The following is a 22128-nucleotide window of genomic DNA, read 5'->3' on the forward strand; positions in this document are numbered from 1 at the left end:
ACCAAACCGACAATATCCTGTCTCCTGGGCACATTAATAACTGCATCCTAAACACGTTTGTGTCACTTCAATTTGCCTGTAAATCTGACAACAGAAAACATCTCTTAAAGGTGGAGGAAAAGGACGTTGAGAGATGAAAAACCACTAGGTGGCAGCAGGTGACCAGCATTCCACCTGCCCGCGGCACAGGGCTTAGAGCAGGTGGGGAGCAGAGAAAGATGACACAGTGGATCTGCAAAACAAAATGGCCTGCCCAGAGCCTTCCCACTAAGTGGGCGTGCAGACGGGAGTTACGGATGGCACAGCCACTGCGGGAGGGATTCAGGCAGGATGAGATGTATATTTCAGAAGGACCATGGGGCAAACAACAAATTCATCCGCCGTAGAGAAGTGGGCTTTTTGGTGACGTCTTTCATTCCGTTATGGCAAATGGACCCAAACTGCCTATGATCCCTTCAGAAGAAATGATACAACTTCAAAACCAAAAGGGAAAGCCTCATCTGCTCCCCGTCCACATTTGTGAACTACGGAAAGGTAGCTGGTGTTCTGTGAACCCACCCACGGCAATTTCCTACAGCTACCGCATCCCTGAGGAGAGAATGTGTGCCATCCCTCATAAGAGCTCTAAAAATGGCACCTCTGGGGCACCTGGGTGGCTCAGTTGGTTAAGCGACTGCCTTCGGCTCAGGTCATGATCCTGGAGTCCCGGGATCGAGTCCCGCATCGGGCTCCCTGCTCGGCAGGGAGTCTGCTCCTCCCTCTGACCCTCCTCCCTCTCATGCTCTCTGTCTCTCATTCTCTCTCTCTCAAATAAATAAATAAAATCTTAAATAAAATAAAATAAAATAAAAATGGCACCTCTGTGTGGAAAAGTTATTTTCCATTTCATCACCAAACTGAAATATTTTAGTGTGCAGTCCAGTCCTTCCAAGTTTTGAGGGAAGAGCTAAGACCCCAATGTTATCACGGTTCCATTAACAACCCCAAAGCCTGCCAGGCTGCAATTAATACTCCTAGGAGCTATCATCTGACCCAAAGTCAGTCTGCCTAAAATTCTATTTTAATCTCTTCTACACAGTGTGCCTCTTGGATTTCCTAACTCTGCACACAGGAGACCCTTAAATGTCACAGCTTTTCCTTTGTTGGTCAAGGAATATATACAAAAGTGTATTGATATTATTGTATACAAAAATGTCACTTCTGTTCATATGCTTATATGTTAGAAAGCAGTTGGATCAAATTTGTTCATTCACAATGTAACTGAGATCAGCGAGCTAAAATGAATGCTGAAAACAAATTTTCAGTATTACGTAATCAATATGACTTTTGAGATGTGAACTCTGCTCAAAGGAATGCCAGATGTTCACGGGTGCTGTGGTTTATATGTAAATCTGTTCTATTTGTGTAAGATGCTTTTTCTTCTACCTTAGTTAAAAGGAAGCATCAATTTGTTGAAATATATTTCATCTGACTATTATTGGAAGAGGAATGATCTTGATTCAATTTCTCTCCACAGTTCTAGACCCAAATTTCATTTCTCTGCCATCTGAATGGCTCACCAGTAACTTACCCTAGCATGACGCCCAAGGGAACTTATTTTCGTGTGTGTGTGTGTGTGCGTGTGTCTGTGTGTGTGTGTAAGGGAAGAGCAGGGGAAGGGAGGGGAGGGAGAGGAGATCATTGTTTTCCTAATGTCCCAGAGTTGAAATTTCTGGCTGTCTTTTGTAACCCGCTCTCAATCGCTACTCTGATCCCTTTGCATGTAATTTCTCTTCCCTTTCCTATTTCTACTCCATGATTCAGGCCTTACTGACTTTGGACTGGACTGTTCCTGCACTTCCAATATGGCTTCCCCGATGTTTCCCCCTCCATCAGTCCTGCACGTGATCACCAGAGGGACCTTTCTGAAATAGAGCTCTGACTTTGCTATGTCCTTGATCAAAAAACCTCACTGGTCTCCTCATCAGGCCAGCAGTAACTGTCAAATGTGAAGACACTTCAGAGTCTCCCCCTGTAGCTTTGTGAAACGCACATTCTCAAGCTCCATCCAGAGAAGTTCTGAATCTGGGTTGGACCCAGGAGCTTCCATGAAAAGCCAGGGATCCAGGTTTCTGTTACATGATCTTCCAATCTCGGTAAATACAGGCCCCACAGACGTCGAGCAGGCATGCCGGGCTGAGTGTGGTCTCAGATATGGGCAGTCACCAAACAAGCGGGAATGGCGTTACCCAGAAATGAGATCTGATCTAGCATCTTGCACCCCACTCTCCTGCCAAAGTGGATGATCTGCAATTCTCCAAGGACACTTTGCGCCTTCCAGCTCCTGAGACGGGCTGGTTCACAGGCTCCCTCTGCCCGGGAGCCCCCCACCCCCTGCCAGCCTCCACTGATGGAACCCCACCTGTCCTCCAGGCCATCCTGGTTCAGTTTAACAAACCATTTGAGACCCCACTACACACATGGCCCTGCCCTGGGCCTGGGATTACATGAAAAATAACTTATTTCAGGTTAAATCTTCTTGATCCCTGGGGCCCAGAGGAATCTCTCCTTTGTGTAGGTTCACCCGGCACCTGGGAGTCATCTGTTTTGTGCTATACACATACTCATAGGTTTGGCTTCGTGAGATTGGAGCTCCTCGTCTGCCCTGTGCTGTGCACGTCTTACCCGTGTGCGGCCTGCCCACAGAGTCCTCCCCACCAGACGTTCCCCATTCTGCCTCCTACCTCACTCTTGGGCGGGGCTACTAGTCTCAGGCTAGTATTGACATACTAAAGATGCTTTTTCTAGGCCAGAAGCAAGACTCACCTCGGCTCCTCAAGAAACGCAATTTTTAAAAGAAGAAAATTTCCTTTTTCATAATTTAATTGGAAAATTGATGAAATATTCTTAAAAGGCTATGTATTTTTACAGAAGTTTTCAAGAAGAATCTTAACACCGAGATTTAGACAACTGGGCTGTCACAAAAACATTTCCGACAAAACGACCTTATCGCCTCACGGTGGGTGATCAACTGTCTACAAATGCATGAACTACATAAAATTTTGGAAGCGATTTTGAGATGTCGGTGAACGGTGGCCACATTCCATTTTTTAGGAAAGTAAGAACTCTAATTGATTTTTGCCCCCTCTGGACTGCTACTGAGAGGAACATTCTATTTTTAACGAGACATGCTGGGTTGGCATCTGAGGTGGTACAAGCTCAAGTATCAAACAGGTGATAGAAAATAACACTTTCCATCATGGAGACTTCTGGACCTTCTGCTCATGAGAAGAATGTGAACGTTGCTTCTTTATAGTCCCAACTGGGGAGATTTAAGAAGTGAATTACCGACAGCAGGAGAACCCAGAAAAATTACTATTCATGATACTAGAAGGTGAAATCATTCTATGATAAATCTTCATTGCATAACAACATATATTACCATAAAAGATGGACCTGCCCTAGTGACTGGGGAGTAATTAAACTGCTCATTTCAATAGTGGGACTTGATAGATGCTTTCAATAAGAACCTCACAGAAGATTGGTAACATTCAAGGAAGGATCTTTCGTTCCTGGATCAGACATACTTTACCTCTGAATTATTCTTTTGCGCTTCTAACTACAGTTGAATAATAGGAAGATAATTTTAACCCTGTTATTCTGGCTATTAGTTTTCATTTACTGAGATTAAAGGCAGACTTCCCATTTACCATTGGGTCTTGCCATTTACTTCCTTCAATTTGATGTGTCGCTGAGCCCTACACAGGAGCATGGTGCTCGGGCTTTTAAAGAGACGAGCGCAGGTAAACTTTCTGGGTCTGGATGGAGGGGCGCTAAGGGTCCATGGATGCCCAGAATGGGCAGAACTCTAACTTGTATACAGTGGGTGCTCAATAAAGAGAGCAGGAGAGATCACCATCGAGGAAGGGCCCCGTCGTCGGCAACACGTAACAGGTGCCTGGCACTCACCATAGCTTCTTGACGATCCTCTCCTCCTCGTGTAGGTATTTCTGTCTCTCTTGTTCCACCAGGACGCGCTGTCGCTGTACGGGGTCCTCCAGCCTCTTCATCGTTTCAATCACTTTGCCACTGATTTCCAGCTCAGCCTTCTTCATCATCGCCCTCAGCATCTCCTGGTTCTGCAGCTGTCGGACAAAAGAAATCAACCTCAATTGGCTCTGCCTGCCTGACAGAGTATACAACTGACTGCCTGAGTCTTCAGAGGCGGGTCTGGGGAAACAGCCCTGCAGCTGAGTATTTCTTTCAGCGAGAAAGGGAAGGAAGGGACGATTGTATATAATATCATTAGTTCAACCGCCATCTGAGGTTTGGATGCCAACTGATAACAAGATGTTCGTGTCTATGTCTGAAAAAAAAAAAAATAGGAGCCTTTCTAGACACTGGTCAATGCCTCATGGACATCAAGCATAAACTCTCATTGACATGTTCTTATAGGGAGCAGCTGAAAGCACCAGCTTTGGAGCCACTTGTTTCTGATGGTTTTGTAGATCTGTAGATGCGCCTGGGAATCATTTGCAAGCCCCGAACTGAGACAGAACTGAGCGTGTGATAACGCAGAACCCAGTGGTCCAACCCACCCTCCCTCCTTGAACCCATGTGACCTTAGAAACATCACTTTCTCTTCCTTTGTGCAAGACTTCAGCTGCAAGAGTGGAACCTTTAGGAATATGGTTTACGGTGTTAGGAGAAGAACATCTGTAACGTTAGGAGAGGTACTCCCTGCACCAAAATATTTCTTCCTGCCTACTCTAGCCTCCTCCCATCATAGTGACTGAAATACCCTTATTACTTGGTCTTTTAGATCTCCAAGGCTTTTTTTTTTTTTTAAAGATTTTATTTATTTATTTGACAGAGAGAGAGATACAGCGAGAGAGGGAACACAAGCAGGGGGAGTGGGAGAGGGAGAAGCAGGCCTCCCGTGGAGCAGGGAGCCCGATGTGGGGCTCGATCCCAGGACCCTGGGATCATGACCTGAGCTGAAGGCAGACGCTTAGCCCACTGAGCCACCCAGGCGCCCCCCCAAGGCTTTTTTTTAAACCTTTGACCCTCTTCACCCATTTCTCACACCCCTTCCTCTGGCAACCACCAATCTGTTCTCTGTATCTATGGGGTTTTTTTTTATTCCACCTATAAGAGAGGTCACATGGTATTTGTTTTTCTCAATTTGACTCAATTTGACTCATTTCACTTAGCATTATGCCCTCACAGTCCATCCATATTGTCACAAATGGTAAGATTTCATTCTTTTTTATGGCTGAATAATATTCCACGATATATACACACCTAATTTTTTTATTTTAAAATTTTTATTATTGAAGTAAACATCCAATGTTATATTAGTTTCAGGTGCACAACACAGTGATTCAACAATTCTATACACTCAATGCTCAATACAGTAAGTGCAGTCAACGTACACTATTATGACAATATTATTGACCATCCACCCATTGATGGACACTTTTGTTTCCATATTTTGGCCACTGTAAATAGTGCAGCAATGAACATGGGAGTGCATATATCTTTCTGAGTTACTGTCTTTGCTTTCTTTAGATAAATACCCAGAAGTGGAATTGCAGGGTTATATGGTAGTTCTATTTTTATTTTGAGAAACCTCCATATTGTTTTCTACAGTGGCTACACCAATTTACTTTCCCACCAACAGTGTATGAGGGTTCCTTTTTCTCCACATCCTCGCCAACATTTTTTATTTGTTGTCTTTTTGATACTAACCATTCTGACAGGTGTGTGGTGATATCTCATTGTGGTTCTCATTTGCATTTCCCAGATGATTAATAGAGTTGAGTATCTTTTCATGTAGCTGTTGGTCATCTGTGTCTTCTTTGGAAAAATACCTATTTAGATCTACCCATTTTTAAAAACTGGATCGTTTGGGTTTTTTGGTATTGAGTTATACATACTCTGGATACTAACCTCTTACTAGATACATGATTTGCAAATATTTTGTCCCACTCAGTAGGTTGCCTTTTCATTTTGTTAGTGGTTGCCTTTGCTGTGTAGAAGCTGTTTACTTTGATGTAGTCCCATTTTTGTTGTTGTTGCTTTTACATTTGGTGTTAGCTTCAAAAATTCATTGTCAAGACCTATGTCAAGGAGCTTACCGCCTATGTTTTTTTCTAGGAATTTCATAGTTTCAGGCCTTATGTTACAGTCTTAAATCCATTTTAGAGTTAATTTTTCTGTTTGGTGTAAGACGGTGGTCCAGTGTCATTCTTTTGCATGAGGCTGTTCAGTCTTCCCAGCACCATTTATTGAAGAGACTGTTCTTTCTTCATTGTATATTCTTGGCTCCTTTATCATGAATTAATTGACCATATATATGTGGGACCATTTTTCTGGGCTCTGTATTCTGTCCCATTGATCTATGTGTCTGTATTTATGCCAATACCATTCTATGTTGATTATTATAGCTCTGCAATATATTTTTAAGTCAGGGAGTGTGATGCTTCTAGCCTTGTTCTTTCTCCAGATTGCTTTGGGCTATTCAGGGTCTTTTGTGGTTCCACTTTGGATCAAACCCAAACCCTGGCTACTATGAGACTTTGGCATGTTACTTAGCCTCACTTGGTCTCCATTTCTTTATCTTTAAGGATGAGGATTCACCTCCCTTACCAGAGCTAGTCTGAGGATTAAAGGAGATACTGCTTGATATAGAATAGGTACTCAACAAATGTAGATTTGGCTCTGGACTATTTCAGTGTATCAGCTAAAAGAGAATCTGTGTCTGTCTTGTTTATACAGGTCCATATACCCAATATCATGTAATCACAGGCCACTAAAACATAGTACTTGATGTTGATGGTTGCAATGATAATGATTCCAGATGAGCTCAAGGCTCTTGGCAATTTACTATCTTTCCCTGGATTTTATGTAGGCTGCTTGCATGCATAATATCACAATATCCATATAATTTTCCATATAGTTTCCAGAGGACTCTTGTTTCTTACCCCAGAGAGTATACGATCTGTGGTTTGCATCTGGCTTCACAAGAATCTAGTCAAATACCTGAATCCTGTTTCTAAGTCCTGTTATTAAGTATTTCTCTGGGGCAGGACAGTTTTCTGATAGCATATCCATCAAGTGAATTTATTCAGTCAGCCTCAAAGATAGTAGTTACATTATACCTATTATATTCTACCTAAAGTTTCCCTGAAATTTCAATTAGCTGTTATTGGTTTGTTTTGTTTTGTTTTGTTTTCTGGTTTCATGGACTGTCGGACAACTATCATATATCACCTCCTAGGAGTGACGTCTTTGTCAGTTGTTCATTATTTGTGCAAATGCCATCTGACCATGCTCATGCTACCCTCAACTCAACACTTCATCATGTCATCCGGTTTTGCTGAATAAAGATAAAACATTTCAACACAAGCAACAAGCAGAGCCACCATCCTGTTCCAGCACCAGCTCTGTACTGATTACCTGGCCATCCAGAAAGAGATTGCCTGCGTTCAGTTTCCAGTTTTACCCCTTAGTAGCCATGTGACTGCGGGCAACTTATTAATCTCTCTGTGTCTATCCATAAGAAGGGGCAATCATCGTTCATATCTCATAGGCCAGTAATGGAGATTCAGTGAGGAAATAAAGTGCTTATCACAGCATCTGGCACAAACCTGGTCCCGGGGGTGGGGCCTGCAGTTTTGTCTGGGAGGGAACCAAATAAAAATGTGCCACTCTTGGGTTACTCCTCTGAATGACTCATAATTATGCCCTCAGTGCTTTTGCTAATAATGCCTTTTTATTGTGGTCTTAAAAACAGCCAGGATACTGCAGAAAGTCACCACGTATGGAAACAATGCACGGAGGGCGAGTCCCTCCCTTGCTCTCTGCAGCTGCAGCTCTGCCTAAGAAGCACAGGGAAGTCTGGCCCTTTCCCACATCACCCGTGTCCGCACGTTACAGGTAGCCGGCAATCCCTGGTCTAGCCACACCATCGTCCTTTCTGTCCTTCTGACTGGCTAGGCTCCTTTCTGCCACAGGGACTTTGCACCTGCAGTTTCCTCCACGTCGTTAATTTTTGCTCTCCACAGAGTCTCCAGGACCCAGGGCCGCTCACAGCAGGTACTTGATAAATATTGATAAATGCATGAATTAAGCACTAATGCTGATAATAATGAACAAAGAAGAATCCAAAATTCCTTCCTCGATGATAGACGTAAGGGCTGACCCATGGGCTCAGATATGCCTTGGACTCAGCTCTCACTCCTGCCCTGCTCTGACAGCAACATTGACAGCTACCAAAATGACATGCTTAAATTCAGTGCCATGGGTCAAATCCCACAGAGCTATTTCCTTCAAAGAGGTGGGGGGATGCAGGGTCACAGGTATGCATGGAATAAATAAGTAGATGATTAAGTGTGCTAAAAAGTGACTGACACCTGGGTCCTATCCCCCTGAGAGATTCTGATTTAATTGGTCTACTGTGCAGCCTGGGCATGGGGAATTCTTTCAAATTCTCAGATGATTCTGATGTGCCACAAAGGGTAAGCATTACGGCCTAAGAAAAGGACTCTCCAGTGGATAGATGATGTCACCATGCCATGAGCTCTGTACACAGCTCTCTGTCCTGAACCCTCCCGCCAAATCTCACAGACAAGCTCCAAAAAAGTTATGGTCCCGTTAGCAGTGGGTATTTACAGTGGCTATTACGCTGGAAATTATTACTGGGATATTTAAAATTCTTAAAATTGAAATCTGGAAGATGGGCAAAGTGAAGTCCCGAGAGGTTACGTGACTTGTTCTGGGTCGCTCGGTAATTAAGGGTAAAATCAGGGTAAGAACCGAGTGTTTTGAATTCAACCTGGTAATTTTTCCAGCACCCCAAGTTGCTCCTCTCACAAGAGAGCAACTCTTGTTGCTGTTTTATTCCCAGCCACAAGCCCAGTTTCTGGCCCACAGTAGGTACCGAACACATATTGGCCGTACACATGAATCTCAATCGAACATTACTCATAAGCCTACAGACACAGCAGAAGAACACAACTGTATGTAATATTCAAGTTATTGGACTGGTAACATGGCAGATTGCATTCAAACTATTCCACTTGAAGAGGAGGTGTGCCTAGCATTCTGGGTTACATGATCCTCTTTCCAGAAAGAGGGGTTCACCAGAGCTAGCTGGAGGGAATAGCACAGTGCCGGCCCCCCAGGCAATGATGAGTTAATCGTGAAGGAATAAGCGTACGCACAGGTTCTCCTTCTATTTTCCTCTAGCCCCCACCCTTCTGCCTGGTGTTCTGGCCACTGTCCCCAGGACTCAGGACGCCCCTGTTCATCCGGCACTGTGTGAAATGCCAAGCTGAAGGCAAGATGCAGATCCACATCTCTCTCTAAGTGCTTCAAATAAATTAGTCATTAGCAGTTCATATTATCACATGTATTTTTGCTTAGCAATGATACCTACATGTCAATTAACTTAAAAACCCCTATATTTGAGAGTTTACAATCAAATATACCCATTTGGTATACACATCAGTGAATTTTGACAAATGTATAGACCAATGTAACCACCACACAAAGAAGACAGACAGCATTTTTTTTGATCACCCTAGAAAACGCCTTCATGACCCTTGGCAACCAGTCCCCCACAGCCCCCAGCCCCAACAAACCACCAATTTGTTTTCTATCCCTAAAGATTAGTTCTTCTTCTTCTCCACGGACATATACATGAAATGACACAATATGTAGTCTTGTGGGTGTGGCTTCTCCCTTCAGTATACAGTTTTTGAGATCCAGTGTGTTGTTGAGTGTTTTAGTAGTTCATTTTTGTTAATGCGGCATGGTGTTCCATTGTGTGGATAAATCAACTACATGGATTTATATTGTATGTACTAACATTTTTATATGTTTGCATACTGACTTGATTCTGGTGATCTTGCTTTAATTCACTTATTTCTGGTAGCAATTTTTGTAGTCTTTTTGATTCTATATATACACAACCATGTCATTTGTGAGTAAAGCCAATTTTACTTTCCTACTTTCTTTTTCGAGCCTTATTGCTCTGGCTAGGATCTTCTATACAGTATTCAATAGAAGTGAGAGCAGCCTTCCTTGTTCTTATTTCTGATTTTATGGGAAATGTGTGTAGTGTTTCACCATTAGCTATGTTTTCTGTAGGTTTTTCAGACTTCCTTTATCAGGTTAAGGAAGTGTCCTTCTACTAGAGTGCTGAATATTTTTATCATCAGCACTGAATTTTGTCACATTTTTTTCTGTATTTATTGAAATGATAGGATTTTTTTTCCCATTAATAGGGTTAAATACATTGATTCTTTTTTTTTTTTCTCATATTAAAACAATCTTGCATACCTGGGATAAAAACCAGGATAATATATTATCCTGTTTATATACTCCTGGATTCAATTGCTAATATTTTGGTAGTGTATAATTTCATGGGGGATGTATATTTTCATGGGGGGTATCAGTCTATGTTTTCTTTTCTTATAATAAATCTTTGACTGGTTTTGCTCTTAGGGTAATGCTGGATTCATAAAACCAGTTGGGAAGTGTCCTGTATTTTCTGGAGTTTTTTTTTTTTTTTCCTTTCAATACTATAAAGATGTCATTCCATTGTTTCCAGACTTAACTTTTGTCTTTCAGGAGAAGTGGGTGTTAATTCTTACTTATATTTCTCTATAAGTAAGGTGTCTTTTTCCTCCCCACCTCTGGCTGCCTTTAAAATTTTTCTATTAATTCCTTTTCTTCCCCCCTGGTGGTCTGTTAAACTTTTTTGGTCTGTGGGTTTACAGCTTTCATCACATTTAGAAAAATTCCAGCCACTATTTCTTCTAATGTTTTTCTCTTTTCCCTGGACCACTTAAACATTGTTCCACAAATCATTAGGTTTTGATTCATTTTTCTCCAGTCTTTTTTTCTTTATACTTCAGTGTGAACAGTTTCTAATGTTTTCAAATTGACTGATTTTGTTTTGACAGTAATAAATCTTCTATTAAGTCCATTCAGATACTGTGTTTTTCAGCCCTTGAAAGTTACACTTAGATTTTTTTTTTTATATCTTTCCTTTTCTTGTCTCATTGTGTTCATGTTTTTCTTTAAATCCTTGAGAATAATTATTATAGCTGCTTTAAAGTCCTTGCGCTGTTCTTGTTAGCCCTGCCATTAGTGGTTGCTTTGCATCAACTGATTTTTCTTAAGGTTATGGATCACATGTCTAGTAATTTTTGACTGAGTGCTGGACAGGCAATTCTAGATTTTGTTTTCCTTTACTGATGGAGTTGTTCTGGCAGATGGTTCAGTTACTTGTGGATCATTTTTGGTCTTTAGGGACTTGGTTTTAAGCTTTGTTAGGGTGAATCTAGGGTAGTCTTTACTCTGGGACTAGTTTAGTTCCAAGACTGGAACATGGTTCTTCTCTGATCTCTATTAAATGCCCCAGGTGACCAGTGAAGCCTCTTGACTCTTGCTTGTCAAAGTATGAACATCTTCCAGCCCTGTGTGAGCTCTGGGGATTTTTTAGCTTAGAGCCTCCCACTCTGTTTTTGCCTGGCTCGGTGGTCTTTCCCACTACACACACTTATTATCCAATGACAGACCACAGATTTATATAGTCTTTTCTCTGCAGAGCTTCCTCTTATTTGGTATTCTATTCCACAAATTCTAGCTATTTCAGCTCTCTAAAGTTTGATCTTGTCTTCTCAATTAGGCTGTCAGTGCTCTGCCTGGTCATTCCTTTCTACATCATGATCCGAAAGTGCCCCCAGGCAGAAAGCTGAGTCAAGTGTAGGTTTCACTTTCTTTGCTTCTATTCTCCCAAGGATTACAATCCTGTGTTGTCTGTTATCCAATGCCTGGAAATAGCTATTTAATATATATATTTATTTTTCAGTTTTCTAGTTGTCAACAGTGGGAAGCTAAGTACAGTTACAGTTACCCTCTCATTCAGGAAACATTAATTTATTATAAATGCTATGCCTTGACATTTTTATAAAAATACTCAGGAACAATGTTCTTGGCCATATAAATATTTAATTAAATAACTTATCCCTATCAACGTCCAGAGACTAGGAAACTACCTAAAACTAATTCCACCCACCTCAAAATGGACATGTACCTCACATACTAAATCCTGATTTCTTAGGTAAAACCTAAGATTTCTTAGGTAAAACCTAAGACTATAACAGTGTCATATAGTGGGACTGATCTTCTGTCCAGCAGTGACACTGAACAGTAGTTGTACCATAAATCAGGAAGTTTCATGATGATAGCCAGACCCCAGAATGACTCCTGACTACCTGGTTAAGTTTCCTGGGCTGCAGGGAACAATGTATAAGATACTTGGTCACAGCCACATGTTATCTGAGAGATGACTCCCCATCTTAGACAGCCTCTGTGTGAAGGTCTATCTAGGGCTTGGTGAATTGTATGGCACTGAATTAGTCCCATTAATTATTTCTGCCCAGTAGGCAAAAATAGATCTGCTCAGCACAGGCCAAACCCTAGCGTGCTTTTCTCAGGGATACACAGTCCCATGATCATCTTTTTTGGATGTCAGAAGATAAATGAGACTCTGGCACATTTTTATGAGGCACTACCTTATTTAGAAAGACACCTTAAGATAACTATTGAATCATATCATTTCAAATACGAGGTCTCCGTGTACTGTTATGTTTCTTTTTTATGTTGATATTTTACCTCCTTCCTCTCTTAGGAAAGCATAGTAAATTCTCAGTAGTCTTAAAAATAGAACGCTAAGTCCAGAATAACTCCCCCCCCCCCTTTTTTTTTATTTATCAGGAGGCAGAATAAGGAAATAGGAACCAAGGGGAAAAAAAAACTGTGGGAATTAGAGAAGTAGGATATATCCATTCTCTCTTTAGGCCAAGTCTCATCTGGCCCTCACAGAACTTCTATCACATCTTCTAGAAGCTTATCTCTCCCCTCAGCCCACATGAGGGACAGAACTGCAATCACTTTGGTGGATATGGGATTACTTTGGGAAAATCCAAGTACTGTGGCATTTTGGAAAAAAAAGATGTAGCTCATCATTTAGGAAAAGTAAATGTTTCCCATCTGTTTCTGCTTCACCCTTGTGATAGCTGAGATCTCAATATTTCTAAGAGGCATCTCAAAGGACTGAGCATTCATAATACCCACGAGCAACAGTTCTTATCCCAGAACATTCTAGAATCACCAGTGCCTGGCCTCTGGTTCACAACAGTGAAGTTAAACTCTAGCAGTGGTGCTCAGGTACCAATATTTTTGTTAAAGGCCTCAGGTGATTCTAATAGGTAGCCAAGATTGAGTACCATTCTCTTAGACCAATAATTCATGTGAAATTGGAGAGCAGGGAATTACATGAAGAGAGTTTTAGTGGTCTTCATCTTCTGCTTAGGCTCCTTTTGCCTCCCTTGACATTCTTTTTGCCCTATAAACTACCCATCCCACTGTGTCCTCATCAAATTTCTATTCCTGAGAATAATCCATCAATTCTGAAAATAAAATGTTCAAATAGGATATGCTCTACAGTCAAGGATTTTCCAGTGATTTAATTATCTAATTACTGGAGCTGGCTGCCAAGCACAAAAGATTTCATTCGGTTTCACTATTTTATAACACAGTTCAAAGAACATTTGAGTTTCTAATTCAGTTTTTGTTCTTTGGAGACTCTTCCACGAAGTTTCGTATATCTCTAATGATAGTTCCATTATTGCACTTATAATCACTTTGGAGTTGCACTTCTTTTTCAGTGTATAACACATATGCCGAAGGAGAACTGGTGCTGAGATGGCTTAATTATTCTACACTGTTTTTGTCTTAAATAGATAGACTCCCCTGACTGAAAAGACAGAGGCCTGCCAGACGTGAAAGCTGATGCGGACACAGAAAATACAAAGACCAAGGTAGAAACAACAACCACCAGTTGGGAAACAAAGTGTTTAAGCTTTCCCTATGCCTCTGCTCTTTTAGAACTGCATGAATTTCAAAGCTCAAGAGCACATTGGCTTTGTTCTTTATACCCCCAGAGTGAGAGAGGCTGAGCAATCCTGGGGCAATAAAGGAACCTGTGTGGTTAAGATAGCATTCTCAGACCTTGACCGAAGAACCCGCACTGCTTGAAGAGCGATGATTCTGAAACCGAGCCACCACAGTTCAAGGTTTGCCCAGGGTGGTGGGTTGTGGGGAACCTCCCCGACCCCCTCGCCGGCCAGAAAACCGAATGCCAGGGTGCTGCTACGGCCACACACATCAGCCTCCGTATCGAATGTGCCACACTTCAAAGGAAGCCTGGTACTTAGGCTAAATCAATTCCATCTCTCCCCCCCATACCAACACCTGCTCACTTTGGAAAGCACAAAGGAGATTTAGGAATTCTTTTTCTCGTGAGGGTCCAGTGAGGAGCGATGATTTCCAAATGGCCAGCAGGTGGCACTAATGGGCAGGAGCAGCGTGAGAAGGGGCTTACCCTCCAAAAATCCCAGGGAAGAACCTGGGACCGGGCAGACCCATTCTGGCCAGCACATTTGTCGTTTGACCTGCAGGGTACTAAATCATTGGTTTTTAAATTACTTCCCAACATTTTTTAGAAAGAATACAAAAATTTCATATAAAACCTCTATGTCCAGAAAAACCCTGAGCTCCAATGCTGTCGGGTTGTGAACTGGCTGGAGCCAACCGGTGACTGTCCTTGAGAAGGGCCAACCTGCCATTGTCCCTCCTTCACTTGTTAAGTTGCTGCCTGGACACTGTGGGCATTGGACTTTGTCACCCTGGCACACACCCTCAGCCCGATCTGTACGCTTCCCTTCACTGCAGAGGATCTTTGAAAATGCAAAGCAGGGAGAAGCAAATGCCTAAGGATGGGGAACGTCAGAGATGACGCGATTCAGAAGAGCACTGAAATGGCTTTGCATGGGATGTCTAAAGTAGCTGGGACGTGGCCTGGGAGACAGTAGCCTTTGCGGACCTGAGCCCTGAGCAGTGTGGTGTGTTCTGACGACCCTCACAATCCATGGTTGGGCCCCAGGGCAGGGCCCTCAAACTGCTGCCTTTCTGTTTGTTCTCTGGTACGTAGAGGGCAAGAGGAAATCACCATCTTAGCTTTCATTAGGTGGTGAAAAATGTAGGGCTCAGGCCATGAGTGAGCGGAAGGGAAAGAGAAACTGTGGCAGGAAGCCCTTTCCATGCTGCACCTCCCTTACCAGCTCCCGTAAGGGAGCTGAGGACGCCATGCTGTTTAGATGATGAGCTTCCTGAAGTCAGGAAGATGCCCGGGTGTAGACTAGGCCAGCACTTCATCCTTGATGGTCAACCTGCCCCAAAGGTAGGGGGCATGAGGCTGACACAGGAAGCATCTCATGAAGGTCTCATAAAGCGATCTCATAAAGAAATGCATAGCCCCAGCTCCTTATACCCAGAACCACGTGATACATTTTTCTGCTTCATCAGACTGATGGGACGGATTCACCAAGACTGGTGACACAAAAGGTCATTTTCAAAACCTCCCTTTTGATTCCCATGCAGTTCATATATTCCCCAACAATGGAAAAAGTAAGGAAAATATTATGCAACACACTCTCCAGATAAAATGCAGATGTGTTTCTCAACAAATCTTCCACGATGGCTTCTTTTCCTTATGAATTCATCTTCTAGTCTAAACTCCTATTTCTAAATACATCATAGTTCCTTGCAAAAACAGCATAGCTGCCTGTCACACCTTCACGCACACTCACTGAGGAGGACAAGGAGCCAAAACACTTGTAAGCAGGAAGTCTTAACTGGCTACTGGAATGCTCCACAGGCTCCTCCCTTTCCAGCTCTCCTCCAAAAAAACAGATGTTTAATGGTTTTTTCATTTGTAAAAGCATGCCTATCTTCAAGAAGTGGTTACAGATCGACTCAAGTTGTGGTGGAAGGCTCTAGACCAATTTTATGTACGTGAGAGAGGAAACCATGCCTTTATGGGGCTCCTCTTTAGGTCTTCAGTTTTCCCTTAGGAACAAAGGGTAGAGAGAGCCCCAGGAAGGTGCTGAGGGGTTAGGGATGTTGGCGGAGGTGAACAGGGGGGAGAAAGCAGACTCTGGGGAACTAAGACAAAGGACATCGTCCACACGGAACTCGGTGGGTACCTGGAGCTGTCGCATCTGCTGGAGCTGGAGCCTGAGTTCAGCCACACTCCGCCTCATGTCGAGCAGGCTTATGTGTATAGCCGAGGTGCTGGCAGGCAGGGGCTGGCTGGGTGGCCCCGAGGACTCCAGGGTGCCAACAGTCTTGCCTCCAGAAACATGGAGCGTTCCTAGGAGAAAAGAGTAGCCAAGAACCTAAGTGTCCCAGAAAGTGTAAGCTCTGAGTCCCATCCCGATCCAGATTACTGGTAACTCCTTCAGTATGAAAAAAGATTTTTAATTATGTTGGTCCTCTAAATAGCCAAAAAAAAAAAAAAAGAAAAGAATTGGGTTTAAATGATGGAACATTCATGCAAGGTTATAGTATGCAGTCTGTAAATGTCATGTTGTGGAAGGCAGAACACAGAGCAGTATGCCACATTAAGGAAGCTAACTTCTATCTATCATCTATCTATCTATCTATCTATCTATCTATCTATCTATCTATCTATCCAAGTTTGCACAGAGAAAAGATTAGATGTATATATAACAAAGTGTTAGCATTCTTTCTAGCTGGTGGTATTTTCTGCTCACTCATGAAATACCACCATATATATATATATATATATATATATATATATATATATATATATACATATTTTTTTTTTTTCTTCAAGTAGGCTCCACACTGGGCATGGAGCCCATTGCAGGGCTTGAACTCATGACCATGAGATCGAGATATGAGCTAAGATCAAGAGTTGGTTGCCCAACTGATTAAGCCACCCAAGCACCCCAAGTTTTATATGTTTATATTACTACTTTTTGCATTGTTAAATCTGCACTTCGAATATCTGTAATTCTTTAATAGAAAAATAAATTCTTTAAGTCTGGGACCTAACACAGGGTGCTTCCATGACAACTTCCTGCAGGCGATGTATCCGGAGAACATGCACTTAGTTCTGGGCAGATTCAGCCCAGTCACCGAGGGGAAAGTAATAAGAATGGGGTACTCTCATGAATCCCTTCGGGTTTTCAGACCAAAGGAAGCAGGACTTCTGCTCACATCTCCTTTAGTGAGAAAATCAAGCATGGTTCAAAAACTCTCTAGGAGAGGAATCAAAAAAGGCAGCAGAAAGAAACTCTTCCTAAATAGTTTTCTAGCTGCCATAAACTTGTGCTCCTTGGGTCCAACTTAAGCAAGCCTCATGGATTTCCTAAGTCCATCCGGGAAGGGCCTGATTTGACCCAGTATGCTTCAGAAAATGCCTCCAAAAGATCCCAGGTAGCACTTACAGGATCGGCAAGGTACAGGTATCAAAAGGAAGTGCCGCTGTCTTTATACGACAATGGAGTTCTCTGGAAGAGGCCTCCAGAGTAGACTCTGAATTTACATTACACACACACAAGCACACACCCTCTTCTGGTTAGCTCTCTTTTCTGTAAAGGACAAAGTGGAAGGTTTGCAATAGGGTGGGCAGGCCTTCCAGGACTGAACCCCGTGGCTGCTTTGCACACTCTGAAGTGGAGACGCACAGTGGCCTCTCTTTCCATCTGGGCTCAGCACCCAGGGAAATCCTTCCCCTGCGCACACAGCCCAGCCAGCCTCAGTGGACCTGCTGCCAGGGGCTAGCTGGCATGCCCGCGAGCCAGGGAGTGCTCACAGCTGTCCTCTTGCGGGCTCCCAGCAATGTCGATGGGCGCCGATGGTACACCAAGTTCCTCACCCTCCGAGAACCAGCTTCCCAGCCCTCTCACGGCCCCCATGGGGCAGTCAGGAGAACAGAACCGAAAGCATTTTAAGGATTTCCAAAGGGACCCCAGCAGGGCAGACAAAGAGCTGTTTGTTATTTGTACGAGCTAACTGGCCACTCCTATCATCACAGGGCACGGCTCTGACCAACATTTGGCTGTTTCCCCTGAATTTGAAATCACCCCCAGAAGAGCAAGATTTGCCATCTCTGCAATGGTCTCAAAGAATATTCTCCAACTGTGAAGGTATTCAGTAAGAGAACATCCAGTAACATTCCCAGTAACTGCAGCATGTCAAAATTAACAAGCACCTTCGAGATCAAGGATTCCGAAGGCGGTCACAATGAATTGAAAGTTTTCCTCTCAGAATCAGTCAGGCCACTTTAGCATCGCTTCACGCCCACAGGCAGAGACACACGCGGACGTGCACGCCAACACACATGCATGCTCGCACACACGCACGCACCGACACCATACGACATCAGGTGCACCACAAATGAGACCATCGAGGTATTTCTCCAAGGAAAATTACACAGGGCTCACTAGCTACCTCCCATTTGGTATTAAGAACTGTTCTGCTATTCTTCAGCCAAAGAAAGGCACATATTTCTTCTATATCCCTTCTTTTTTTTTTTTAAGATTTTATTTATTTGACAGATAGAGACACAGCGAGAGAGGGAACACAAGCAGCGGGAGTGGGAGAGGGAGAAGCAGGCTTCCTGCTGAGCAGGAAGCCCGATGCGGGGCTCGATCCCAGGACCCTGGGATCACAACCTGAGCTTAAGGCAGACGCTTAACGACTGAACCACCCAGGCGCCCCTCCCCTTTTCTCCTTCACACGGTGAGAGCAACAGGACACCTTGCGGACCTTCCGCGTGAACAAGAGGCCTGAGTCTAACATACCATCTGTTAGAGCTGAATGCTGATCACTGGTTTTACAAAGTATCTTTCGCCACCAAACTTCTTTATGGAATCTACACTCACTTGTCAAATCTCTTCACCATCTAATCTACTACATCTAGTTGCTAACTCCATCATTCACTGGCTGGCTCTTTGTAAGACGGCCATCGGTCAGTTGTCAACCCAACAGATGCGGGGCTGACATGACATCATCTCCTTGGTGTGAGGCCGGGCTTTGTCCCTCACTCTCTTCTTTCTCAGTTGATTTTAAAATCTCCTATCTCCTCTCTTTTTACCTATCTGCTGCTCCATCCTGGACACAGTCTTTTGTCAGTTCTCCCTGAGCCAATCCTTTAAATCCTGGTGTGTTTTCCTGGGAAGCTTGTTCTCTCACTGGACATGTTTTCCAGGGAGGTCGCTTCTACTATGACCACTGCAAACGTCTCCCACATCTTTGTCTCCAGCATCCAGGTCTCTTCAGATGCACATACAAAGACCTTGACATTGATCCGGGGCTCCTCTATAAGCAGGTCAAAGTCATTATTTCTCTTGCTCTTCCCTAACCCACTTGCTGTCTCTGGAGGCCTAATTTTAGCCAGGGGCACTATTATCCACTCAATTATTTAAATGAGAATCTTGGAAATTATTCTCAGGATCCACTTCCTAGTGGTGTGACCTTGGGTAGGTAACGTGACCTCTTTCTCAGTTTCCTTATCTGTAAAGTGGGTCAATGGGCTATTATGTAGGCCAATGGAACTAACACCTGTGAACTGCTCATCCCAGTTGCACACGGAGAACCTGGCCAATGCAGGTAACTGTGATTATTATTTCCCTGAGCAGAATGGGCAGGGGGAGCCTCAGCCAGCCTCCTGTCCTCACCTGGGAGTGTCAGCAAGTGGAAAAGCTGAGGCTGGCGGCAATGGGCTGAGGTCTGGAGGCAGGGGCCCTGAAATCTAAGGACGGAGCTGAATTCAGTGGGTGGGAACCCTGAGTGTGAAACGAGTTCCCCTTCAGACGAGATGCACGGGAGCTGGGAGGTGCTCTCCACACCCACACGGGAGGCGCTCGCGTTCTGCTCCCAGCATGCCCAGACGAGTCTGCACAACCTCACTCCTTTCTACGCACATCGCCCTTCCCCCTCTCTCCTCCCAGATCTGCCTTAGGTCAAGTATATTGTAAGATGAAATCTTATTAATGCAAATTTGATGTGAATTTCATGTATCCTGTCATGATAGAAAGAACACAGGCTCGGAAACTGGCGGGACTAGCCGTACTCCTACTAGCGGTGTGGCTCACATTTTCCTTACAGGATTATGTGTGCAAAATGATAATCTACTATATAGACACATGGTATGTCTTCAAAATGGGAGGCTTCTTCTGTCCTCTTATATCCACCATAAACCCAATATTCCTAAAGTCACAGGAAATCTGGTTTTCCCTTTTTTATTTACCCTTGGCCCAAAGAGCTCCTTGATTTCTCTGTAATTCCATGGACTTGTCTACAGGAGGGGCTAATACCATCAGTCTGGTAGCTTACTTCCTAGGATTCTGGAAAAATTAATACATTTTGCGTACTGTACAAGGCTGCTATGGCACCGAAAGCCCCGTGGACCACGTGAGAACGAGAGAGACCAAACTCAGCAGGGACGTGGGGAACGACACACGTGCCATTGCCGGTGGCATCACGAACCTGCTCAGCCCTCGCGGAGGAGAAAACCAGCAGCACGTTGCCCATGCTACTCAAGTTCATCCCTCTGGACTTATTGATTCCACTTTGGGAACTACATCCCAAGGACATCACACCTGCTCCTTTCCTCTTGCTCCAAAAGAGACAATTACAAAATTTTTCACAACAAAGAAATGAAACAGCTTACATATCTTTAAAGAGACTGGGGCACCTTAACACAAAAGACTGAGGTAAAGTGACAGGTCGGGGGGATGGACCATGCGGGTGTGTGTCCTTTGTGTGGACATGCATTTAGTCTTCTCATCTGGACATGGGAATAATAACGGTATCCATCCAGGGAAGATGCATCAGGAGCTAATGAGTTCCGGCATGAAAAGCACCCAAAACAGTGCCCGGCATATAGGAGACACTCACGAAATGTTTCCCTCGATTATGATGATGACGTCACCCAAAGTGAAAAGGAATAAAAGGAGAATGTGAAAGAGTGTGTGCATCTTGATTAGAACAATGGTATGGGTACTTAGCATTCCTAGAATAGAATCCAGAGGCATGGAAAGTTGTAGCTTTCAGTAGGCACCCTTTGTTATCGCTTCATTACGCATAATTGACACAGAGCACTGTGTGACTTTAAGAGGTACTATATGTTGATTGATGATATACTTATATATTACAATATGATTACTACCGTAGTGTTAGCTAACACACCCATCATATGTCCTATAATTGCCATTTCCTTCTTGTGGTGAAAACATTTAAGATCTACTTTCTTGGCAACTTCCAAGTATAGAGTTGAGAAGTGTTCTCTATAATCACAATGCTGTGCTAATATTAGATCCCCCAGAACGTGATCATCTTCTAATTGGAAGTTGACCCTTTTCCCCCAACCTTCAGCCCTGGCTGACCACCCTTCCACTCTCTGTTTCTATGAGTTCAATAGATTCCTTCCCCTGCCCTCTTACGTTCATAATAGATGAGAAAATCAATGAATGAACAAACATCTCCCAAACTGGCAACTGGTCTGAAGCCAAGTTTAGCAATTTCCGCGAAATAATTCTCTGGCTGCAGCCAAGGTCACGGATTGATTTCTAAGTAAACCAAAAAACCCCATGAGGATTGGAAACGCTGGATGCCCAGCCCTGCTGGCTTCATAGCTGAACCGACTGTCCTTAGCTAGGGCGGAACTAGGTCTACCAGAGGTCTCAGCAGCAGGCCCAAGCTCTGTCCATTCCACCGTGCTGTGTAACACGCTGTGGCTTCCCCAAATTAGGGGTTTCACCCAACTGGCCACATGCTTCCTGTGTAATTCAGTAGCTGAACATGTCCCTGGTAATGATTTCTATTTCTAATCCAACACAAGGGAAGATCTCATATTCTTGAGAGGAGGCCTGCCTTGAGCCTGCCGCATAAGATGGACATCAAATATACCTGGATATTGGTGAACTCCACTGGGAATATAATTGGGGCTTCTTCTGCGGGGGGGGGGGGGGGGGATGCTGGCATTTAAAAAGCTGGCCCTGGTCCAAGCACACCTTCTCTTCCCACCTCCACCACTGTCTCCCTTCTGGTTCATTCCCATTCTTTAGGTGGGCTGAGGTCCTTCCTTACTGTAGAACCTTCCAATGGTTTCACTTTGCACTTGGAATAATATCTAAATTCCTTCCCACAGCATTTACACACGCCTCCCTGTCCATTCTCCCCCCCCCCCCCCCCCCC

At 43.7% G+C, this 22128-nt stretch overlaps 1 protein-coding gene across 4 annotated transcripts in view; it reads right to left on the reverse strand.

Moving 5' to 3' along the window:
- The window catches only part of KIAA1217 (KIAA1217 ortholog), a 285820-nt gene that overhangs the window by 23274 nt on the left and 240418 nt on the right, over window positions 1-22128 (reverse strand). For all 4 annotated transcript variants that reach the window (XM_044915528.1, XM_044915530.1, XM_044915529.1 and 1 more), the window contains 2 exons: window positions 16104-16270; window positions 3949-4124 (listed from right to left, as the gene is read on the reverse strand). In XM_044915528.1, coding sequence (XP_044771463.1) covers window positions 3949-4124; window positions 16104-16270 — 343 coding nt within the window. The remainder of the gene's footprint in view (window positions 1-3948; window positions 4125-16103; window positions 16271-22128) is intronic.

Source organism: Neomonachus schauinslandi, chromosome 5 (genome assembly GCF_002201575.2).
Source record: "Neomonachus schauinslandi chromosome 5, ASM220157v2, whole genome shotgun sequence".
In the NCBI taxonomy this organism is placed as follows: Eukaryota; Metazoa; Chordata; class Mammalia; order Carnivora; family Phocidae; genus Neomonachus; species Neomonachus schauinslandi.